This window comes from Tachysurus fulvidraco, chromosome 16 (genome assembly GCF_022655615.1).
Source record: "Tachysurus fulvidraco isolate hzauxx_2018 chromosome 16, HZAU_PFXX_2.0, whole genome shotgun sequence".
NCBI lineage: Eukaryota > Metazoa > Chordata > Actinopteri > Siluriformes > Bagridae > Tachysurus > Tachysurus fulvidraco.
This window is the reverse complement of record NC_062533.1, coordinates 19,756,672-19,778,621: the sequence shown is the minus strand read 5'-3', so window position 1 is coordinate 19,778,621 and position 21,950 is coordinate 19,756,672. Positions and strand designations below refer to the sequence as shown.

The 21,950-nt window shown below is 41.3% G+C and overlaps 1 protein-coding gene and 1 long non-coding RNA gene across 2 annotated transcripts; both read left to right on the top strand.

Annotated features, from left to right (window-relative positions):
* Positions 1–2,823: 2,823 nt before the first annotated feature.
* On the top strand, positions 2,824–12,484 carry LOC113656587. The gene is made up of 7 exons (XM_027167904.2): positions 2,824–2,877; positions 2,966–3,307; positions 3,466–3,528; positions 3,659–3,757; positions 3,854–3,891; positions 4,055–4,072; positions 12,280–12,484. The coding sequence occupies exons 1-7, from the start codon at positions 2,826–2,828 to the stop codon at positions 12,415–12,417; spliced, it is 750 nt and encodes a 249-aa protein (XP_027023705.2). The 5' UTR covers positions 2,824–2,825; the 3' UTR covers positions 12,418–12,484.
* Positions 12,485–14,058: 1,574 nt separating this feature from the next.
* LOC113656590 lies at positions 14,059–14,601 on the top strand. Its single transcript, XR_003443933.2, has 3 exons — positions 14,059–14,085; positions 14,216–14,314; positions 14,411–14,601. It is a non-coding gene; the product is annotated as an uncharacterized LOC113656590 (long non-coding RNA).
* Positions 14,602–21,950: the final 7,349 nt, after the last annotated feature.

Sequence of the window (21,950 nt, the reverse complement as noted above, 5' to 3'; positions counted from 1 at the left end):
GGAGGTTGAAGTCACCAAGCACTGTCAAGGGGGGGAGCTATCGGAAGGGAAAGCACTAAGCAGTGAGTCCATTTCTTCCAGGAAGTCTCCTAGGGGACCAGGAGGGCGTTGGACAACAATGATAACATGGTTGAAAGGAGAGATAACTGAAATGGCATGGAATTCAAAAGAAGAGATGGTTAAATGAGAGAAGAGTAGAGGTGTAAAGCACCATTTCTTAGACAACAATAAACTTGTACCACCACCCCTGCCTGTTTCTCGTGGTGAGTGAGAGAAAGCATAGGCAGAGGATAAAGCAGCTGGTGTAGCAGTGTTCTGTGGGCATATCCAGGTCTCTGATTTACACCTGACTTACACCTGACTTATACCTTACACCTGACTTACACCTGACTTACACCTGACTTACACCTTACACCTGACTTACACATTACACCTGACTTACACCTGACTTACACCTTACACCTGACTTACACATTACACCTGACTTACCCCTGACTTACTCCTTACACCTGACTTACACCTTACACCTGACTTACACCTTACACCTGACTTACACCTTACACCTGACTTACACCTGACTTACACCTTTCACCTGACTTACACCTTACACCTGACTTACACCTTACACCTGACTTACACCTTACACCTGAATTACACCTTGCATTTGACTTCCACCTGGCTTACAACTTACACCTGACTTACACTTTACACTAGAGGTCTTCAGGGGTCCACTTAGATCTGAAATCCTGAGGTCCGACCCAAGACCTGAGCGGGTTCGGGTCTAAAAGTTTCAGAGGGGACCTGACAGTGCTTGGTGACTTCAACCTCCCCTCTGACAAGCTACATTCTTCTTCCCTCCTGTCTCTTCTCGACTCTTTCTCCCTCACACTCAACAGCTACATCCCCACACACAAAGGAGGCAATGTCCTGGACCTGGTTTTCACGGTTCGGGTATAATAATAGCGGCATCGGGTCTCAGGTAATTTAAAGTGAATGTGTTTTTACCAAACGGACCCGAGAAGACCCGAACTATTGTATCTCGCGTATGTGTATCGAGTCCTTTTCCAACCTCTCCTCTGTTTCCCAAGGCCACATGCAACATGTGGCTGGTGACGTGTCGCTGGTGGTAAGCTAATTTTCGTTGAAACAGACCTGTCAATCAATTTTTAATCCATGCTGTAGCGGTTATTTTAATGTACAGTTTTGCAACATTCAGGTCCAGTCAGGTTAAAAAAAAATTGCCAACGGGTCAATTTGAACACGGGTCTAATTTTTTCGGGTCTTTCTTTAAAAAAAAATTAAAATATGCACGTCGGGTTCAGGGTAAAAAAGTGATTCGGGTCACTTGGGTCGGGTACGTTTCTTTAGACCTGAGAAGGCCTCTACCTTACACCTGACCAACAAGACAACTGTTCTGAAACACTGACACATTAAGTGGCAAATAAACTCAGTGTGTAAGAAAAGGTCAGAGGTCAAAATGACAGCTTTTTTAAATGAATATGCAGTTATTATATTATAAAGTGTAACACAACAGAGTCAACAGTCAACATTAAAAACAGCAAATATCAACCAGGTGGAAGAGGATTAAGAAGAGGGAAGAAGGGAAAAAACACTTTCCTGAAGAAAGAATATTTGGTATCAGAGTAAAACTCCACCTTAATGTGATCTGTCAATGTGATCTGGTCTTTTTGCATAGATTTCTGATTTGATTAATTAGCACAGGGTGGTTTTGAGGGCAGGTGTAAATGGGCAGGAGCAGGTTGGAAGAGTCATCTGATTGGACGAAAGGGCAGGGTTGGTATATGTAGGCATTCCAGGAGAAAACAATTCACTATGAACATCGCTGCCTTTATAGTTGAGTTTAAGAGACAGGTGCCTTAAACACGGGAAAACAGGAAGTGAAGCGACATCCTCCAACAGAACAGATGCATGATGTCCACCGAAAAAAAAAGAAAAAAATAAATAAATAAAATAAACCAAAACTCCAGTGAACAAACCAAAAAAGTAAAGGGCAGAAAGAATAATCCAAAGAAATGCTCCCATAATTATCCGGTGCCAGGCTAGACGCTATCCGTCTGTCAGAGAACAGGGTTTTTTTTGTGAAAGAAAGATTAAAAAAACAAGACACAAAAGACGAAGACATTACAGACATAAAACAAAGATTCTGCTGTGCCAAAGGCAACACAGCACTAATAAATAAGAAAGACAGTTAGACACATAAGGGGCAGGTGTGCTGAGGTGGGAAGGAATAGACAACAGTGGGGCAGATGCATGAACACAAAACATAATCAAAAGGCACATGGCAAAAGTCCGGGCTACATTCTCATGACTTTTGTTAAGAACCTATGGGTTCAGATGACAAGGACATGTTTTATGCTATTATTAGTGTTTACTTCAAAGAAAGCAAAATGCCATTAAAAGTATCAGAAGTGTGTTTTTAAATGCTTTCACTGGGATGGAACCATTAAGAGATTGTTTTTGTATATTTAACTACAAAAAAAAAAAAAAAGTTGCGATCTTAAGTTTGATTCAAAGTAAAAGATAAACATATTTATAAAATTTTTTGCTCTTCATTAAACTTCTTCTATCAGAGAGATTTCAGCACACAGGACTGATAAAGCTCCAGTGTATCATATCTGTAAAGTCATGTGACTCGTCACACCATCAGAATAGACAAGAATTCACTGTGAGCTTCACGCCTCATTACAGCTAATGGACCAATCAAATCAGTCCACAGCTTCAAATCATCCAATCAGGTGTGAGTCTGGACCTGGTTTTGTACTGAACACACAAGTTCATTAGATCACTTGGTGTGAACAGGAACGATGACCAGACTCTTTGTCGCTCTTTGTGCTCTTTTTTCTCTCTTCACAGCTGGTGAGTAACTTTCTGAAACTTTAATGTAAAACTATAATATTTTATATTTAACTCATTTACTGACATTAAATATTAAACATTTTTACAGTGAAAACTTCTGACATCAAGGAGATTGACGTGATAACAGTAAAGCGTGGAGAAGATGTAACTATGAAGTGTAACATTAGCAGTGACACAAAGAGAGAGAATGTAGTTTGGTACAGACAGATTTCAGGAAAATTACCTCAGTTTATTGCAAAACAATACAATAAAGAATTGGGCTACAAATTTATTGAAGGATTTAATGATCGTTACAGTATTAATATAAATGACAATAAATTTGATCTCAACATTAAAAAAACAAGAGAAGATGATAAAGGAGAATATTTCTGTGGAGAAATGGAAGTTAATGTAGTGAAGTTCACATCTGGAACACGTCTGCAATTTGAAGGTAAACAGTTTTACTCTGATAACCTGCTAATTCCAGATCAACACTTTAACCAGAATTATGTCTACATATGTATTAAATGTTGAATATTTCACTTTATTTATATTTAGTATCATTTCTGTTAATTTGCTGCTTTTTTTTATTTATCTGTAAATATAAAGACACGACACACTGTAATACATCTGGAACTACAAACAATGGTTCACACGGCAGCAATAAAACAGGTAATAATTTGGTTTCCTTTCACTGTCTATAACAGAATGTTCCATAGTGACAACCTCTCACTGTTCATAAATCATACAATATTTATACAAGTTGTAGATTTATACATTGTGTGTATTTTCATCATTCCAGGTGAAAACAACTGGATTCTTGCCTTAACAGCCTCCAATATATTCTCTGTTATTGTAATCACACTTCTGCTTGGAGTTTTATATAAAAATCACAGAAAAGGTGTGTTTATTTGTATTTGTTGTTATTTATAGAGTTATTGTATAAAGTTGTTGTATGATGTGAATTTCATCTTTACTTGTGTGTCTTATTGTTCAGATGCTTCATCAAGCAACCATCAAATTCCCACCAATCAGGTAATCCAGTCTTCTATTAACTGGGATTCTGTTCTGTTAAATAAATCCACATCTGAATGCACAGAGAATTTTAATAGACATCTATTCACCTAAATATCAGTGTAGTCATTATTTTAGTCTTTTAATCCGCTCTGATTAATAAACAGCTCTTGTTCTTCATCAGACTGCTGCTGCTGATGATGTCTTGAACTATGCAGCTGTGAGATTTGCTAAAAAACCTTCATCCTCCAGAACATCCAGAGCCAAAAATACCCATGAAGACGTTTACGCTCATGTTAAAATAAAATAAACAAATGATATTTTTTCTGAAGCCTTTTCTCAGCATTTTTTCTTGAAATAGTGCAGATCATTTCTAAATTGTAAAAAAAATAATAATATTGTTTTTGATATTGAATGTTTTTAATTAAGCTTTTGTTTTTGTGAACCACAGTTTTTGTCCATTTTTAAGTTATTTCAGATTAATAAAACATTAACTTTTCCATAAATATTAAGAGCCTGTAAGTGAAATAGGGCTGAATATAAAGATACCAACATTACTGATGAGATGTGGCTGTTTAACTTGAAATTAAATTTCAGACACTGAACATTAAATCAGATTAAAAATGTATGTTGAGACCGATGATGTGCCAAGAAGTGCTTTATTTTAAACGTTTTCAGACTATTTACATTAACAAATTTCACAAATACCACAGTGTATTTTTTGTGTTCCTATTTAAGCTAATTTTAGCAACATGTTCATTCCCACAGATGTCTCTAAATGACTTCACTGGTTGTATTAAAATTTCTGTTTAGAAAAGAATTAATAAACAAATCTTACAGTTCAGTCCACAGTTGCCTTGTGACATCATTTATAGCCCCAAAAAACACAGAATAAGCTCTGGTTCCTATTTTAAGCACTAAACACTTTTAGCAGTTTTGTTGTTTCTATTAACTTCCCATGTATCGTCTAGTGTGAGATGATCTCAAACTAAACACCAGCATGAGGACAGTGTTTGTTTTTTTACCACGTCAAGGTGTTAAAGTTCAACAACAGTTTGTGTGCAAGTTTTGAATAAATACGAATGCAATCTTTATATTTTATAGAAACGGTTAACATTTTGTTGTCTCGTGTCACAGCACATAAATAGAAACCTCAGGTAATAGTGGAGCATGTGAAAAGGATTTAGCAACCAAACCATGAGATGCTAGCTTGCCACATGAAGCACAAACTGAGGTGTAAGAAGACATGGTGTGGGTTTTTCCTACTAAGCCTTCTTCAGGTTTTCTCAGCATTTTTTTCTTGAAATATTGCAGAAGATTTCTAAAATGTAAAAAAAACTTTTTTGCTGAAAAAAAATTGCGGAACAGGTGGTGCTTTTTAGTACTCCGGTGAATGTGAATGCTGGTGAGTGACAGTACCCCTCGGTACGGTCCCTGGGCGGGCCTGCCTGGATGAGTTTACTGGAGAAGATTGGGGTCTAGGATAACATCCCGGGGTACCCATGAGTGCTCTCAGTTCCATACCGCTCCCAATCAACAAGATACTGTAGAATCTCACCTCGATGTCTAGAATCCAAGTAGATCCCGGTATCTTCTTCAAGGGTAGGTGGGGGGGGGGGGTACTTCTTCAGCACTAGTACCTGGGAGAGAGGGGAGAGACTGGTGACTAATATGGTTTAAAGTGAGATACTTGAATGACTGGGTGTATCCAATAAGTGCTTGGGAGTTTGAGTTTAAATGCCACCTGATTGATCTCCTTAACGATTTTGAAGGTTCCGATGTAATGGGGGCTCAGCTTTTTGCAGGGGAGCTTAAGACGGATGTTCCTCGTGGAAGACTATACCTTCTGACCCACTTGGTAGGACGGAGTGGATTAACGGTGAGTATCTGCTGCTCTCTTGTGTCTTCTAATGCCCTAATCAGAAGACTAATTGCCCCTGCAATTAATGATGTGCAGAATCCCATACCCCCTCACTCTCATGGAACAAGTATTCGATAGGCAGAACATCCGAAGGTTCATCCGAACAGGGAATGAAAGGTGGCTGATAGCCGAGGACACACTGGAAAGGTGTTAAGCCAGTAGTTTGTTGCCTCAGGGAGTTCTGTGTGTACTATGCCCATGGGAAGAACTGACCCTAGGTGTCCTGTTGGAGCTGACAGAAAGCTTGGAAAAAGTTACTGATGTCTTGAATTTTCCTCTCAGTCTGATCATTAGATTGAGGTTGATATCAGGAGGATAGACTGATGGCCACACCTAGGTGCTGGAAGAAAGCCTTCCAGACTCTGGAGGTGAATTGGGTACCATGATCAGAGACATTGTCTTCAGGAATACCAAAATTCGACTGATGCCAGGGTGACCAGTGCCAACAGAGGTATGTTTTTGGTTGATGAGGGGCATGCGTTGAGATGAAGATATGAACTTAACATTGGGTGGACGTTCCGGTAATGGATGGACAGTATTTTTCTCTTCAGGTACCCACTGAATGGGACTGACAATCATGGAGGATGGAAAGATGGTCTCTGGTTGCTCAGATTCCTTGTCAAGCATGTGGAAGTGGGATAAAGCATCAGCTTTCTTGTTCTTCACTCCTGGATGGTAGGTGATGGTGCAGTTGAAGCGAGCTTGACGAGGGTTCAACCTTTTAGCATCTCAGAGGTATAGTAAATTCTTGTTATCCGTGAAAACTGTAAATGGGGATTAGGTGCCCTTTAACCAGTGTCTCCATTCTTCCAGGGCGAATTTTATGGTTAGGAGTTTGTGGTTACCTATGTCATAATTGACCTCTGAAGGGGTGAACTTGTGGGAGAAAAATGCGAATGGATGGAGTACATGGGTTTTACTGTGGGGTTGTGACAGAACTGCCCTGTCACCTGTACTGGAGGCATCTACTTTGTAACAAGTCTGTCTCAATAAATCACAGTTAGACCCCTAGTTACAATAAAGTTCAGGCACTTAAATACTGTGTTTTACTAAATAGGAAAGATCTGGTTAGGAGGGAAAAAAAAGATACGGCTGAATTACACACAACAGGATTAAATTCATGTGCATAGATTAGAATAATAACTCCAAATACAAGATTTTCAACACTTAGCGGACTTGTCTTTTGTTAGTCCTTAGTTAGTTCCCCACTCAGACCTTATAGAGATGTGAGTAATTTAAAAGTGTTGAAGGAAAATTCCAAAAATTCCACTTGTCTCTTGAAACTCAGCAGCAATTAAATCCACACTTATTTCAACAGAGACATACAGGTTCTGGAAAAGGGATTCCAAACTCAGGAAATCCTCCAGAAATATTTTTGTAGGATAGAACAGCATGTCCCCTTTTAACCATTTCCTACTTTATTTTTAGGCTTTTCTTCCTCCCAGGTATAATCTTTCAAAATAAAAGTCTCTTCCCCTACAATAAGGTTTCAACATAAAAATCCCCAAAAATTGATAACATAAATAAAGAAAGTTTTATATAAGGCATACAAACTCAAACACCACCAGCTCAAAACAAACAGTGAACTTATATTAAGGCCTGAAACACTATATATATATGTGTTGTATATGTGTGTGTGTGTGTGTGTGTGTGTGTGTGTGTGTGTGTGTGTGTGTGTGTGTGTGTGTGTGTGCGTGTGCATTATATTTTTGTGGGCCTGAATAATGCAGCAAGGTTACAACTTATACTGTGAAGGGAAGTTGTGGATTGGGATGAATGAAGACCGGAGCTTGGGTGAAGGCTTCTTTCAGCCCTTCGAAGATTTTCGTAGCTAAGGGAGACCAGCACAGGGATTTCGGTTTGCCTCGGAGGAGTGAGGTGAGGGGTGTGACTATGAGTCTGAAGTGTATAAACTGTCTGTAGAAGTTAGCAAATCATAATCATAAGCAAATCATAGCAAATCATAGCCTAGAAAGGCTATCTGGGAGGTATGGAACTCACACTTTTTGGCATTGAGGTACAAATGGTGTTCCCGGAGCTTCCATCAGACTGCAGTGACATTTTGGATATGTTCTGTTAAAGAATTGAAAAAGATATCGTTGATATAGACGATCATGATCTGATTCAGGAAGTCCCAGAACACATGGTGTTTAAAGTCCTGGAAGACAGATGGCGCATTCACAAAGACATGGCATCACCAAATATTTGTAGCGACCTGTCCAGAAGGGTGATATACTCCACATGCAGCTCTCCCACTGTCAGTGCCACGGGTCCTGCACTATGGTGTATGTTGGCTCTGTTTAATGGTTTGCCAGTGATGTAGTGGGCTTGGAGTGCCTTTGGAACTCTGATCTTGGGGATCTGAAGGGAGTTACATAGTTTCAAGGAGATGAGTGGATGGCTCAGACTGGATAACACTCACCAGGTGTCATGGTGGGCGGATGGAGCATGAGGTGATAGTATGCTCTGAAGCTCCACAGTAAAGACACAATCCTCGATTAATTCTCCGCTGATGGTCTGACAGTGAGAGACGAGTGGAGTCCAACTGCATGGTGTAGATTCTGAAGGATGTTGGAACGTTCATCTTGCTTCTTGCTTCGTAGGTCTGGCTTTCTGTAATGATACACACGCTATGGACCAAGGTAAGCAATACAGAGTGAGGTTTATTGAAGTCCGTGAACAGGAAAGAAAGTGCGAAGAAAGTTGCAGCACGCACAAACACACATGCAGGGGATATCTCAGGAATCCGAATAACTGAATCCTTAACTTGAGGAAGTGTATATAGGAGCGAATCCTATCACATTTTTGCCGTTAGCTGGCGACTACCACGTGAGTTGACTGGACGATAAGATGGCTGGCATGGTGGGATCCGTGGCCCCATTCGATAGTACGTCACAGTCGTTGGAGGAATATTGCGAGATATTAAATCATTTCTTTGTGGCAAATGATGTGGATGAACTAAACAAAAAACATGCCATTTTGTTGAGCTGTGTCAGTGCGCAGACATACACAATTATGAGGAATCTGCTGAGCCCTGAAAAACCAGGTTCAAAGACGTATGCACTTTAATCCAAAACCCAGTGAAATAGTCCAGAGATGGAAGTTTAATTCACGGAACAAATGCTTGGGTGAAAGTATAGCGGAATATGTGGCTGAGCTCAGGAAGCTAACACAGGACTGTAACTTTGGTGACACACTCACTGTCATGCTAAGAGACCGGTTAGTGTGCGGAGTCAACGATGACAGCATACAGAGGAGATTATTAGCAGAGGATGGTCTGACGTTTGAGATGGCGTTGAGAAAAGCACAGGCTATTGAAGCTGCTAATAAAGATATGGCAGATATGAACAGAGAGAAAGGACACAGGCACAGTACCACTGTTTTCAAGATGGAAGCGAGAGAAATGAGAACGTCAGGTGGTACAGGGACATGCTACCGTTGTGGTGGAAATAACCACGGACCAAAGTATTGTAAGTTTGCAGGGGAAAAATGTTACAATTGTGGAAAGTTTGGACATTTGAGAAGAGTGTGTAGAGTAAAACTACAAGACACTAACACAGATAAGTGCAAGAAATCTTCAGAGATGGGTAGAGGAAAATTGCAAAAGACAGCAAATTATCTCCAAGACCAAGAAAAAGAGGTGCCTGGAGAGGAAGTATACACCATGTATAGTATAGAGGCAAGCATACCCCATGTATCCCCTATAATACAAATGTTGTCCGTAAACGAATGCCTAGTGAAATTTGAGATTGACACGGGATGCAGTGTGACTGTTTTATCACAAGCAGAACATTTCCATTTCCATCCTTTTCCATGAAGTCACATTCCTGGGACATAGAGTGGATGCAACAGGGATTCATTCTGTCCCTGAAAAATTGCAGGCAGTTAAAGATGCACCAACAACAACTTCAGTAACAGAGCTTAAAGTGTACCTGGGACTGTTGAATTATTGTAACCGTTTCCTACCAAAGCTCTCAACACTTCTAGCACCTCTGCACAAACTGCTGAAGAAAGAAGTCATCGGATGGCAGATGGAACAGAACGACCGATAGGGTTTGTTTCACGAACACTTTCAAAAGTGGAAAAAATCTACTCACAACTAGATAAAGAGGGACTTGCGGTAGTGTTTGGAGTCAAGAGATTCCATAAGTACTTGTATGGATGCAAATTTGTAATTTGTACAGTTCTCATTTAAGTAACCTCTAATTAGTCACTTAAATGAGCTCAGAACTGTGCCAAAAATGGCCTCACAACGAATAATGAGATGGGCCGTGCTGCTAGGTGCTTGTGAATATGTGATTTCATACTGAGCTGGAAAAGACAATGGAAATGCGGATGCTCTAAGCTGATTTCCCCTTCCAGAAAAACCATGAGGAGCTATGTAAGCAGGAACAGGTGTTCATTCTGGAAAAAAGAGGTGAGCTCAATTACAACGTCAGAGCAAATCAAGCACTGGACTGCACGAGATCCTGTACTCTCTAGAGTTCGGGAGTATGTACTGAAAGGGTGGCCTGATCATAGTGATGCAGCGGATTTTGCACCTTATAAAAAAAGACAGAGCTTAGTGTGCAAGATGGTTGTGTGCTGTGGGGAGCACGTCTTAACATTCCTGAGAAAGGACGTTCAATGTTTCTGGACCAAATACATCAATGTTGTCCATGTATGTCGAGGATGAAAGGCCTGGCGAGGAGCTACCTGTGGTGACCTAAACTGGATGTGGACATAGAGTCTAAAGTCAAAAGCTGTATAATATGTCAGGAACAGAGAAAAACTCCTGTGTGTGCACCATTTCATCCTTGGGACTGGCCAAGAAAGCCCTGGAGATGTGTACATATGGATTATGCTGGTCCATTTATGGGTAAAATGTTTCTAATCTTAATTGATGCACATTCTAAGTGGATAGATTCATACCCCCTGAATTCAGCAACGACAGCTGTCACTCTTGAGTTGCCTGAGGAACAGTTTCAGTGTGCATGGCATTCCTGAAGTAATAGTGTCAGACAATGCTCAGTGTTTCATGAGTGAGGCATGTAAAGAATTCATGTCCAGAAATGGAATAACACATGTTCCGGCTGCTCTGTATTATCCATCATCAAATGGCTTGGCCGAGAGAGCTGTACAGACAAAGCTGTAAAGAAAGGTTCAGGAGACACCATTGAGACCAAGTTACACCGTGCATTGTTCAGTTATCGAATAACACTGCAGTCTACAACAGGGTTATCACCAATGATGATGGGAAGGAAGTTGAGATGCACACTCGACAGAATACATGCAGACCTCAATGACAAGATTGAAACAAAGCAACAGAGTCAGAAGGAACCACATGATAAACAGGCAAAGTCCAGATATTTTGAAGTGGGAGATGCTGTGTATACTAGGAACTTTGGTTATGGACCTAAATGCGTGCAGGGAGAAATTGCAGAAATCACCTGTATCATACCAGTTGACCAGTTGTTCAGTCGACAACAGGAAGAGGTTCTAAATTCTGAAATTGTTTCTCAAGCTGATGTTCTAGTCCAATCACAAGGATTGGTAGAAACTGGAGACACCAAGACTTACAAGACCAGAGTTGGTTGGTACTGGAGAGACAATGCAGCCTGAGAGTTCACCAACAGGTTGTGTGAGACGTTCAGCAAGAGAAAGAAAAGCACCATAATATCTTAAAGTCTTGTGAAATAATAGAGAAAAAGAGAAAAACAGTACATAACAAGAGGATGAGATATTTCAATAAGTTATGTTGAGGTTGTTATACAACATTTCTATAAATGTATATGTTGAATATAATTCAAGTGGAAGTTTTCAAGTTAAGGGGTGAAGGATGTTATATGTTGTGTTCTAACTAATAATGACCAATAGGGGTCACTAGTGATGTATGTATGTGTTGTAATGCACTGACGAAGAAGTATACCAAGTGTATGTTGGAAGTGGCATGAAGCTGGGCACGTGCGTGTTACGTTATTAATAAATTAAAGCTTATAACAAAATCACGTTTTTTTATTGTATGCAAGATACAACATACCACAAATACTATTTTTATGTGTTTCTATTTAAAAACATTAACACAACGTATGTTCATTGTGTAGGGCGCTCTAGGGCGGTGGCTACGAAACAACAGCACTGAGTCAGAAAGTCAGATGAAAACAATGCTGGTAGTGCAATGTATTCAGTGTAGGGGCAATGGGGGGTGGGGGAGTGAGTGAATGGTGATCTGACTGCCTCAAGCTGGTGTCGTTCATAGCGGCATGAAGAACCACGGCTCCGGTTTGCTTGCTCAGGATCCCAGGTACCTGTGCAGCGACATCAAGAACACGAGCACTAGTAAACATCGAATGTGTACCTTACCTTTAGCTGCAGTAGCACAGATGTGGCACACGATGGAGTCTCCGATGATCTATTCACCTAAATATTGGTGTAGTCATAATATTAGTCTTTTAATCTGCTCTGATTAATGAACAGCTCTTGTTCTTCATCAGACTGCTGCTGATGAGGTCTTGAACTATGCAGCTGTGAGTTTTGCTTCATCCTCCAGAACATCCAGAGCCAAGAGCCATGAAGACGTTCAGCATTTTTTCTTGAAATTCTTCACATTATTTCTCGAATATAAAAACATATACATTTTTGTTTGATTTTGAAGGTTAAATATCAAGAAATGGCTCTTGGTAAACAATTTGCTTAAGTTTTTGTGGACCACTTGAATGTTGGTATTTATGTGTGTTTATGGCCTACTGTTTATGTGCTTATGTTGCTGAGGTGTTTTTCCTGTTCCCACACTGTACTTCTCTGGAGTATAGTCTGGGGGTTGTTTTTTCTCCTCCCTTCCCTCATGTTATGCTGTATTTCTTTTCAAATTCCCGGTCTTCCTGTCCTGTCACCCCCTTGTCATATTGTATGTATTGTATTTTGGACAGGTTGATGGCTAATTTCACAGTACTTGTGACCAGTGACAATAAAGGCTACTACTAAACACTTAAGCAGTTTTGAAACAATCAGGTTTAAGCAGGTTTGTTGTTTCCTTTAACTTTAACATTATTGTCTAGTGTGAGTTGTTCTCAATGAATGTTTTTATTTTAACAACTAAACACTTCCTCAGATTTGAAACAGTTTAAGCAGGTGTGATGTTTCCATTAACTTTCACATGTATTGTCTGGTGTGAGATGTTCTTAAACCAAACCCCAGCATGAGGACAGCGTGTGGTTTATACCACATAAAAGGTGTTAAAATGCAGCAGCAGTTTGTGTGCAAGTTTTGCATGAATAAGAATGTAACCCTTATCTTTTGTAGAAATGGTTAACATTATGTTGTCTCCAGTGTCCCAGGAATATAATAGAAATGTCAGGCTATAATAGTGAAAAGGATTTATTTAGTGACCAAACCATGAGACGCTAGATTACCCACTCACACCATACTTTGACATCTTCCTCTAGAAACAGTGAAAGGTGAAAGTATAGAAATGTCTAGAATGTCTTTGAATGATGTAGATTCCACTTAATTGGATCATAGACATGGTGTGTGAAGTTTGAGTGAAAGAACTCAAGCCTCCATAGAGCTTTGACCACAGGATGATGTGATGAGACTAGTGTATTAGTGCAGTAATGTTCATGCTTTTTTACTAATCTTCTCACCAGCAGCCTGCTTCTGCTGGCTAGTCCTTGTGGTGAATTGGGAAACAGACTTGTGTATAGAAAAGACATTTTTAAAGATAAATTATATATATATAGATTCATTCAGTCATCCCAAGCCTCCAAGCCTGCCTCCCATCTCCTCATTCCTACCTGAGCCTTGGGAAACATAACAATCCTGCACTCAACACAGTAAACAAACTCAATCCTGACCATTTCAAATATTTTACACTTATTAGTCTTTGTGATAATTTTTCCATAAATTCTTCTGGAGCAGGTGGAATGGGAATTACACACATGTTCACACCTCTATTGGAGATCTCATCACTCATTTTGTATTTTTCACGTTTTTTTTTATTCATTGCTTGAAAGTCAGTTAGAAAAAAAAAAAAAAAAAAAAAAATATATATATATATATATATATATATATATATATATATATATATATATATATATATATAACTTTACTCTGATAACCTGCTAATTCCAGATCAACACTTTAACCAGAATTATGTCTACATATGTATTAAATGTTGAATATTTCACTTTATTTATATTTAGTATCATTTCTGTTAATTTGCTGCTTTTTTTGATTTATCTGTAAATATAAAGACACGACACACAGTAATACATCTGGAACTACAGACAGAGATTCAAAATGCAGCCCAGAAACAAGTAATAATTTGGTTTCCTTTCACTGTCTATAACAGAATGTTCCATAGTGACAACCTCTCACTGTTCATAAATCATACAATATTTATACAAGTTGTAGATTTATACATTGTGTGTATTTTCATCATTCCAGGTGAACACGACTGGATTATTCCCTTAACAGCCTCCAATATATTCTCTGTTATCGTAATCACACTTCTGCTTGGAGTTTTATATAAAAATCACAGAAAAGGTTTGTTTATTTTTATTTGTTGTTATTTATAGAGTTATTGTATAAAGTTGTTGTATGATGTGAATTTCATCTTTACTTGTGTGTCTTATTGTTCAGATGCTTCATCAAGCAACCATCAAATTCCCACCAATCAGGTAATCCAGTCTTCTATTAACTGGGATTCTGTTCTGTTAAATAAATCCACATCTGAATGCACAGAGAATTTTAATAGACATCTATTCACCTAAATATCAGTGTAGTCATTATTTTAGTCTTTTAATCCGCTCTGATTAATAAACAGCTCTTGTTCTTCATCAGACTGCTGCTGCTGCTGATGATGTCAAGAAGTCAAGAAGTCAAGTCAAGAAGCTTTTTATTGTCATTTCAACCATATATAGCTGTTGCAGTACACAGTGAAATGAGACAACGTTTCTCCAGGATCAAGGTGCTACATAAAACAAAGACAGGGCTAAGGACATGTAAGTAGTCTTAGCCACATAAAGTGCAACTGTGCAACCTGGTGCAAACAGTGCAGGACAAGACAAGCAAGACAGTGCAGGACAAAAGACAGTGCAGGACAAAAAACAGTGCAGACATTAAGTTACAAGACAATACAAAAAGTACAAAAAATGCAATACACAAAAGACAATAAACAGTAACAGAAACAGCGCCGACCGACCGGTGTAAATACTGAATGTTCAAACAGTATTTTGTGCAGTAAAAAAATGAACAGCAGCAGGTTCTTAGCAGCAGGTCCTTTGGATTATATATGGAGTTGTGCAAAAAACAGCAGATGACTGAGATATTGTCCAATATGTGCAAAAACAGCAGAAAAGTGTGCAAAACAGTGTGTGTGTTTTGTGAGGGTCTGTGCAGTCCATACAGATGATGTGTGTGTATGTTGTGCTCAGTATAGTACAGTTCGGTTATTGAGAAGTCTGATGGCTTGTGGGAAGAAACTGTTACGCAGTCTGGTCGTGAGGGCCCGAATGCTTCGGCACCTTTTTCCAGACGGCAGGAGGGTGACGAGTGTGTGTGGGGGTGTGTGGGGTCATCCACAATGCTGTTGCCTTTGCGGACGCAGCGTGTGGTGTAAGTGTCCATGATAGAGGGAAGAGAGACCCCAATGATCTTCTCCGCTGTCCTCACTATCCGCTGCAGGGTTTTGCGATCCGAGATCGTACAGTTCCCAAACCAGACAGTGATGCAGCTGCTCAGGATGCTCTCAATGGTCCCTCTGTAGAACATGGTCAGGGTTGGGGGAGGGAGATGTGCCTTTCTCAGCCTTCGGAGGAAGTAGAGACGCTGCCGGGCTTTCTTGGTGATGGCGCTGGTGTTGAGTGACCAGGTGAGGTTCTCCGCTAGATGAACACCCAGAAATTTGGTGCTCTTGACGATCTCTACAGATGATCCGTCGATGTTCAGCGGAGAGTGGTCGCTCTGTGCTCTCCTGAAGTCCACAACCATCTCTTTAGTTTTGTCCACATTCAGAGAAAGGTTGTTGGCTCTACACCAGGCAGTTAGTTGTTGCACCTCCTCCCTGTATGCTGACTCGTCGTTCTTGTTGATGAGACCCACCACGGTCGTGTCATCGGCGAACTTAATAATATGATTCGATCTGTGCATTGCTGCACAGTCGTGAGTCAGCAGAGTGAACAGCAGTGGACTGAGCACGCAGCCTTGAGGAGCTCCAGTGTTCAGTGTGGTGGTGCTGGAGATGCTGTTCCCGATCCGGACTGACTGAGGTCTCCCAGTCAGGAAGTCCAGGATCCAGTTGCAGAGGGAGGTGTTTAGTCCCAGCAGGCTCAGCTTCCCAATCAGGTGCTGAGGGATGATTGTATTGAATGCTGAACTAAAGTCTATGAACAGCATTCGTACATAAGTGTCCTTATTGTCCAGATGGGTGAGGGCTAAGTGGAGGGCTGTGGTAATGGCATCGTCTGTGGAGCGGTTTGGACGATACGCGAACTGTAGGGGGTCAAGTGAGGGTGGTAGCTGGGTCTTGATGTGCCTCATGACGAGCTTCTCGAAGCACTTCATAACTATGGGTGTGAGTGCAACGGGACGATAGTCATTGAGGCAAGACACTGTAGACTTCTTTGGGACAGGAACGATGGTGGTAGTTTTTGTGGCACGTAGGAACAACGGCGCTGCTCAGGGAAATGTTGAAGATGTCCGTAAAGACATCCGCTAGCTGTTCCGCACATTCTCTGAGCACCCTGCCAGGAATGTTGTCTGGTCCAGCAGCCTTCCGTGGGTTAACTCTGCATAGAGATCTCCTCACGTCGGCCGTGGATAGACAGAGTACCTGGTCGTCGGGACGAGGGATGGTCTTCCTTGGCGTAACGTTGTTCTGTACCTCGAACCGAGCGTAGAACTCATTCAACGCGTCTGGGAGGGAGGCGTCGCTATCACAAGCAGGTGAAGCTGTCTTGTAGTTTGTGATCGCCTGTATGCCCTGCCACATGCGCCGGGTGTCTCCGCTGTCCTGGAAGTGGCTGTGGATTGTCTGGGCATGTGCACGCTTTGCCTCTCTGATGGCTCGGGACAGTTTGGCCCTTGCTGTTCTTAGGGCCACCCTGTCCCCTGTTCTGAAGGCTAGGTCCCTAGACCTCAGCAGAGCACGCACATTAGCATTCATCCACGGCTTCTGGTTGGGGCGTGTAGTGATGGTCTTGGAAACGGTCACGTCATCAATGCACTTGCCGATGTAACTGGTCACTGCTGACGTGTACTCCTCCAAGTTGACGGAGTCGCCGTTGGTTGCAGCCTCCCTGAAGATATTCCAGTCAGTGCACTCAAAGCAGTCCTGAAGAGCAGAAGTGGCTCCTGCTGGCCAGGTTTTCACCTGCTTCAGAACCGGTTTTGAGCGTCTGACGAGTGGTCTGTATGCAGGAATTAGCATAACAGTGATGTGGTCTGAGTAGCCGAGGTGGGGGCTGGGCTCCGCACGGTACGCGCCGGGAATGTTTGTGTAAACAAGATCCAGCGTGTTTTCACCTCTCGTAGCAAAGTCCACATGCTGATGGAATTTAGGGAGCACTGACTTAAGATTTGCATGGTTGAAATCTCCGGCGATGATAAAAAGTCCGTCGGGGTGAACATTCTGTAGGTCGCTAATAGCTCCGTATAGCTCACTTAGCGCCTCTTTAGCATTAGCGCTAGGAGGAATGTAAACTCCGACAATGTAAACAGTAGTAAATTCCCGTGGTAAATAAAATGGTCTGCATCTAACAGTCACAAACTCTACTGACGATGAGCAGTAAGTAGAAACAAGCACAGAGTTCTTGCACCATTCCGTGTTGATATAAACACACACACCACCACCGCGAGTCTTACCGCAAAGAGCTGCATTTCTGTCGGCTCTAAATGAAGTTAGCCCGTCCAGCTGAATGGCGGCGTCCGGAACTCTGTCGCTGAGCCACGTCTCCGTGAAAACAAACACACAGCAGTTTCTAACCTCTCTCCGTGTAGAGCGTTCGAGTCGGATGTAGTCCAGTTTATTGTCCAGGGAGCAAACGTTGGATAGTAGAATGGATGGGAGAGCCGGCCGGCTAGGGTTTGTTTTTAGCCTAGCACGGACGCCCGCTCGCTTACCACGCTTCCGCTTCCTCGCGAACCGCTTTCGGCGTCCCCTCCCCTGGTCTCTGGTATCAGGCGACACCGGGGACTGGAGGCCTGGTCTCCGCAGCAAGCCGAGGTCACGAAGCCTAACCAGTACATCATCGTGCAGGTTGGTTGTTACACGATTTCTGTACTTTATTAGGTCCTGGTGTTTGTATACATGTTTGTATACATGAACACCGCTGTCTCTGGCATCCATGTAGAAGCAATGGTCGGGCTCAAAACCGTAAATAAAAACTTAAAAACGTAATTAGCACCGTATTGAATCCGGAGAGGCCGCTGCGTGCTACTGCCGCGCCGCCATCTTGGATCATCACTATGATCCTTGAACTATGGTCTTGAACTATGCAGCTGTGAGTTTTGCTAAAAAACCTTCATCCTCCAGAACATCCAGAGCTAAGAGCCATGAAGACGTTTATGCTCAAGTTAAAATAAAATAGAGAAATTATATTCTTTTACTGAAGCCTTCTTCAGTTTTTCTCAGCATTTTTTCTTGAAATAGTTCAGATGATTTCTAAAATGTAAAAAAATATATTTTTATTATTATTATTATTATTATTATTATTATTATTATTATTATTATTATTATTATTATTATTATTGTTTTTGATATTGAAGGTTTTTAAGTAAGCTTTTGTTTTTGTGAACCCCAGTTTTGGTCCATTTTTAATTTTTTTCAGATTAATAAAACATTAACTTTTCCATAAATATTAAGAGCCTGTAAGTGAAAGAGGGCTGAATATAAAGATTCCAACATTACTGATGAGATGTGGCTGTTTAACCTGAAATTACATTTCAGACACTGAACATTAAATCAGATTAAAAATGTATGTTGAGACTGATGATGTGCCAAGAAGTGCTTTATTTTAAATGTTTTCAGACTATTTACATTAACACATTTCACAAATACCACAGTGTATTTTTTGTGTTCCTATTTAAGCTAATTTTAGCAACATGTTCATTCCCACAGATGTCTCTAAATGACTTCACTGGTTGTATTAAAATTTCTGTTTAGTAGAGAATTAATAAACAAATCTTACAGTTCAGTCCACAGTTGCCTTGTGACATCATTTATAGCCCCCCAAAAAATACAGAATAAGCTCTGGTGTCTATTTTAAGCAATAAACAATTTTAGCAGTTTTGTTGTTTCCATTAACTTTCCCATGTATTGTCTAGTGTGAGATGATTTCAAACTAAACAGCAGCATGAGGACAGTGTGTGTGTTTTTTTTACCACATCAAGGTGTTAAAGTTCATTCATTCATTCATTTTCTACCACTTATCCGAACTTCTCGGGTCACGGGGACCCTGTGCCTATCTCAGGCGTCATTGGGCATCAAGGCAGGATACACCCTGGACGGAGTGCAAACCCACTGCAGGGCACACACACTCTCATTCACTCACACACTACGGACAATTTTCCAGAGATGCCAATCAACCAACCATGCATGTCTTTGGACCGGGGGAGGAAACCGGAGTACCCGGAGGAAACCCCCGAGGCACGTGGAGAACAAGCAAACTCCACACACACAAGGTGGTGTGAGGCAAACGTGCTAACCACTAAGACACTGTGCCCCCCCAGTTGTTAAAGTTGTTAAACTTTATAGTTTGTAGAAACGGTTAACATTTTGTTGTCTCCAGTGTCACAGCACAAAAATAGAAACCTCAGGTAATAATGGAGCATGTGAAAAGGATTTAGCAACCAAACCACAAGAAGCTAGCTTGCCACACGTTGCACAAAGTGAGCTGTGAAAAGACGTGTTGAAAAGAAAAGCTGTGTGTTTTTTTTTTTTTCTACTAAGCCTTCTTCAGGTTTTCTTAGCATTTTTTTCTTGAAATAGTGCAGATTTCTAAAATGTAAACAAAAAAAAATTTTGTTTTTGTTTTTGAAGGTTAAACTGTCAAAAAAGGCTCTTGGTACACAATTTAATTAAGCTTATGTTTTTGTTTACCATTGTTTTTGTCCATTTTTAAGTTATTTCAGCTTAACTAAAAATGAGCTTTTCCAGAAATATTAAAAGCCTGTAATTGAAAAAGGGCTGAATATAAAGATTCCAACATTACTGATGAGAAGTGGTGTAATGATACACACTACTCTCTTTGGCTCTCAACGAAGGCAGTCCCATTTTCTCTCCCTCTCCTGCCCCTTACTTTTCCTGCTTTGCTCCTCTCATCTCGTCTATTGTCTTATACTTTGAGAGACTCTCTCCACACTGCTCTCCAAACTAAAAAAGTATCATGGATTTGATAAACTGTTCTCTCAATGCAATTGACACCATCTTCTCGACAAGAAGCTTGGGTTAGGGGGAACCTGACTGCCCTGCCGGAACATTCACAGCTGGCTATACAATGAACGCGTGGGATATGTGGTGGGTCGTGTGTCTGGCGGCTCTTTCCGTGAAAGACATTGAAGATATCTACCTTTTCGAAACCATGATAACAGGATTGGATTAGGCATTGAAGTTTTATCGAGAAAACCAGAAAACGGTAACAGCTGTCCAAAACCTCACATGGTTGCCCGTCATGATTGAAGCAGTGGGCAGAGCGGTCAGCACTGAGACTGGGACTATTAACCGCAATATGGACAACATCACGGAGAAGCTCATTGCTTTGGAAAGGCAAATGGATCGATTCGGAGACCAGAATGGATTAAGAGAGTAGTCATATAAATTGGAATGCATCTACTTTCCCCAAGACCAAACAATCCCAATCTTATCTGCATTCAGCTCCGCTCAACCAGCACTGGCCTCAGCCAAGGCTGGTGTTGGAACAACAACGCCCCAGGAAGTGCACTGCAGTGAGATGCTCTTGTGTTCCTCTCCCACTTCCACAGAAACCTGCTGATTGTTGACTCTGTCTGGGACCTGATCAAGGCTGTCTCCATTGCAATTTGCTGTGTATCGCTATAACAATCTTGCGGACTGAGGCACCTAGATTAGATGCCAGGAGCAGCGACTCTCCATGCCTACACATTTACATACATACACCCGCACATATATAAAGATATGCATTCACCATAATCCCCACCCACCCCCCACCCCCCATCCCCCATCCCACGCCTTCACAGCTTTGCACCGGCAGTCTGACAAGCGGGTCTGTGACCAGCGCTGAGAATGGCTGCTTGCCTGTGCTGGATTACCTCCACCCCCCCACTCCCCTCCCCTCCCCTGTTGCAAGTCATGTGTTTATGGTGTACTGATTATGTGCTTATGTTACTGAGGTGTTTTTCTTGTTCCCACACTGTACTCCCCACTGGAGCATAGTCTGGGGATTGTTTTTTTCTTCTCCCTTCCCTCATGTTATGCTGTATTTTTTCTTCAATCCCCTGTCTTCCTGTCCTGTCCCCTCCTTGTCATACTGTATGTATTGTATGTACGGACAGGTTGATGGCTAATTTCACTGGTACCTGTGACCAGTGACAATAAAGGCTACCACTACTACTACTACTACTACTACTACTACTGCGCACCAAGGTAAGCAAAACAGAGTGAGGTTTATTGAAGTACGTGAACATATATATCAGGAAAGAAAGTACAAAACACCAAAACATTGCAGCACACACAAACACACACACAGGGGATATCACAGGAAGCAGATAAACTGAATCCTTAACTTGAGGATATAGGAGAGAATCCTGTCGCTACGAAAGCAAGGACGGTAGCCGACTGCTGTGAGACAATCGGGAGTCTGGAGCTTGAATGACTGCAGAGGAAATCACTTTAGTACATATGAGACCAGACAATGAGTGAGTGACTGAGAGTGGCTTATATAGGATGTGTGGTGATTGGTGATTGCAGAACATGTGGTGCTGATTAGTACTCAGGTGAATGCTGGTGAGTGAGGGATGGAGCTGGTGACTCTGTGAAAGTAATGTCCCGGGGGCTCAGCTTTTCGGGAGCTTTAGATGGATGTTCTTCATTAACAACCATTCCTTCTGACCCACTTGGTAGGATGGAGTGGATGAACGACGGGTATCTGCTGCCCTCGTGTCTTCTAATGGCCGACTGCAATTGATGATGTGCCGAGTCCCATAC

Excerpts from the sequence above, each read along its gene's own strand:
- LOC113656587 (XM_027167904.2), top strand. The coding sequence starts at position 2,826 with ATGACCAGACTCTTTGTCGCTCTTTGTGCTCTTTTTTCTCTCTTCACA. Across the intron at positions 3,308-3,465 it reads AACACGTCTGCAATTTGAAG|ACACGACACACTGTAATACA; the intron begins GTAAACAGTTTT and ends GTAAATATAAAG. Across the intron at positions 3,758-3,853 it reads ATATAAAAATCACAGAAAAG|ATGCTTCATCAAGCAACCAT; the intron begins GTGTGTTTATTT and ends CTTATTGTTCAG.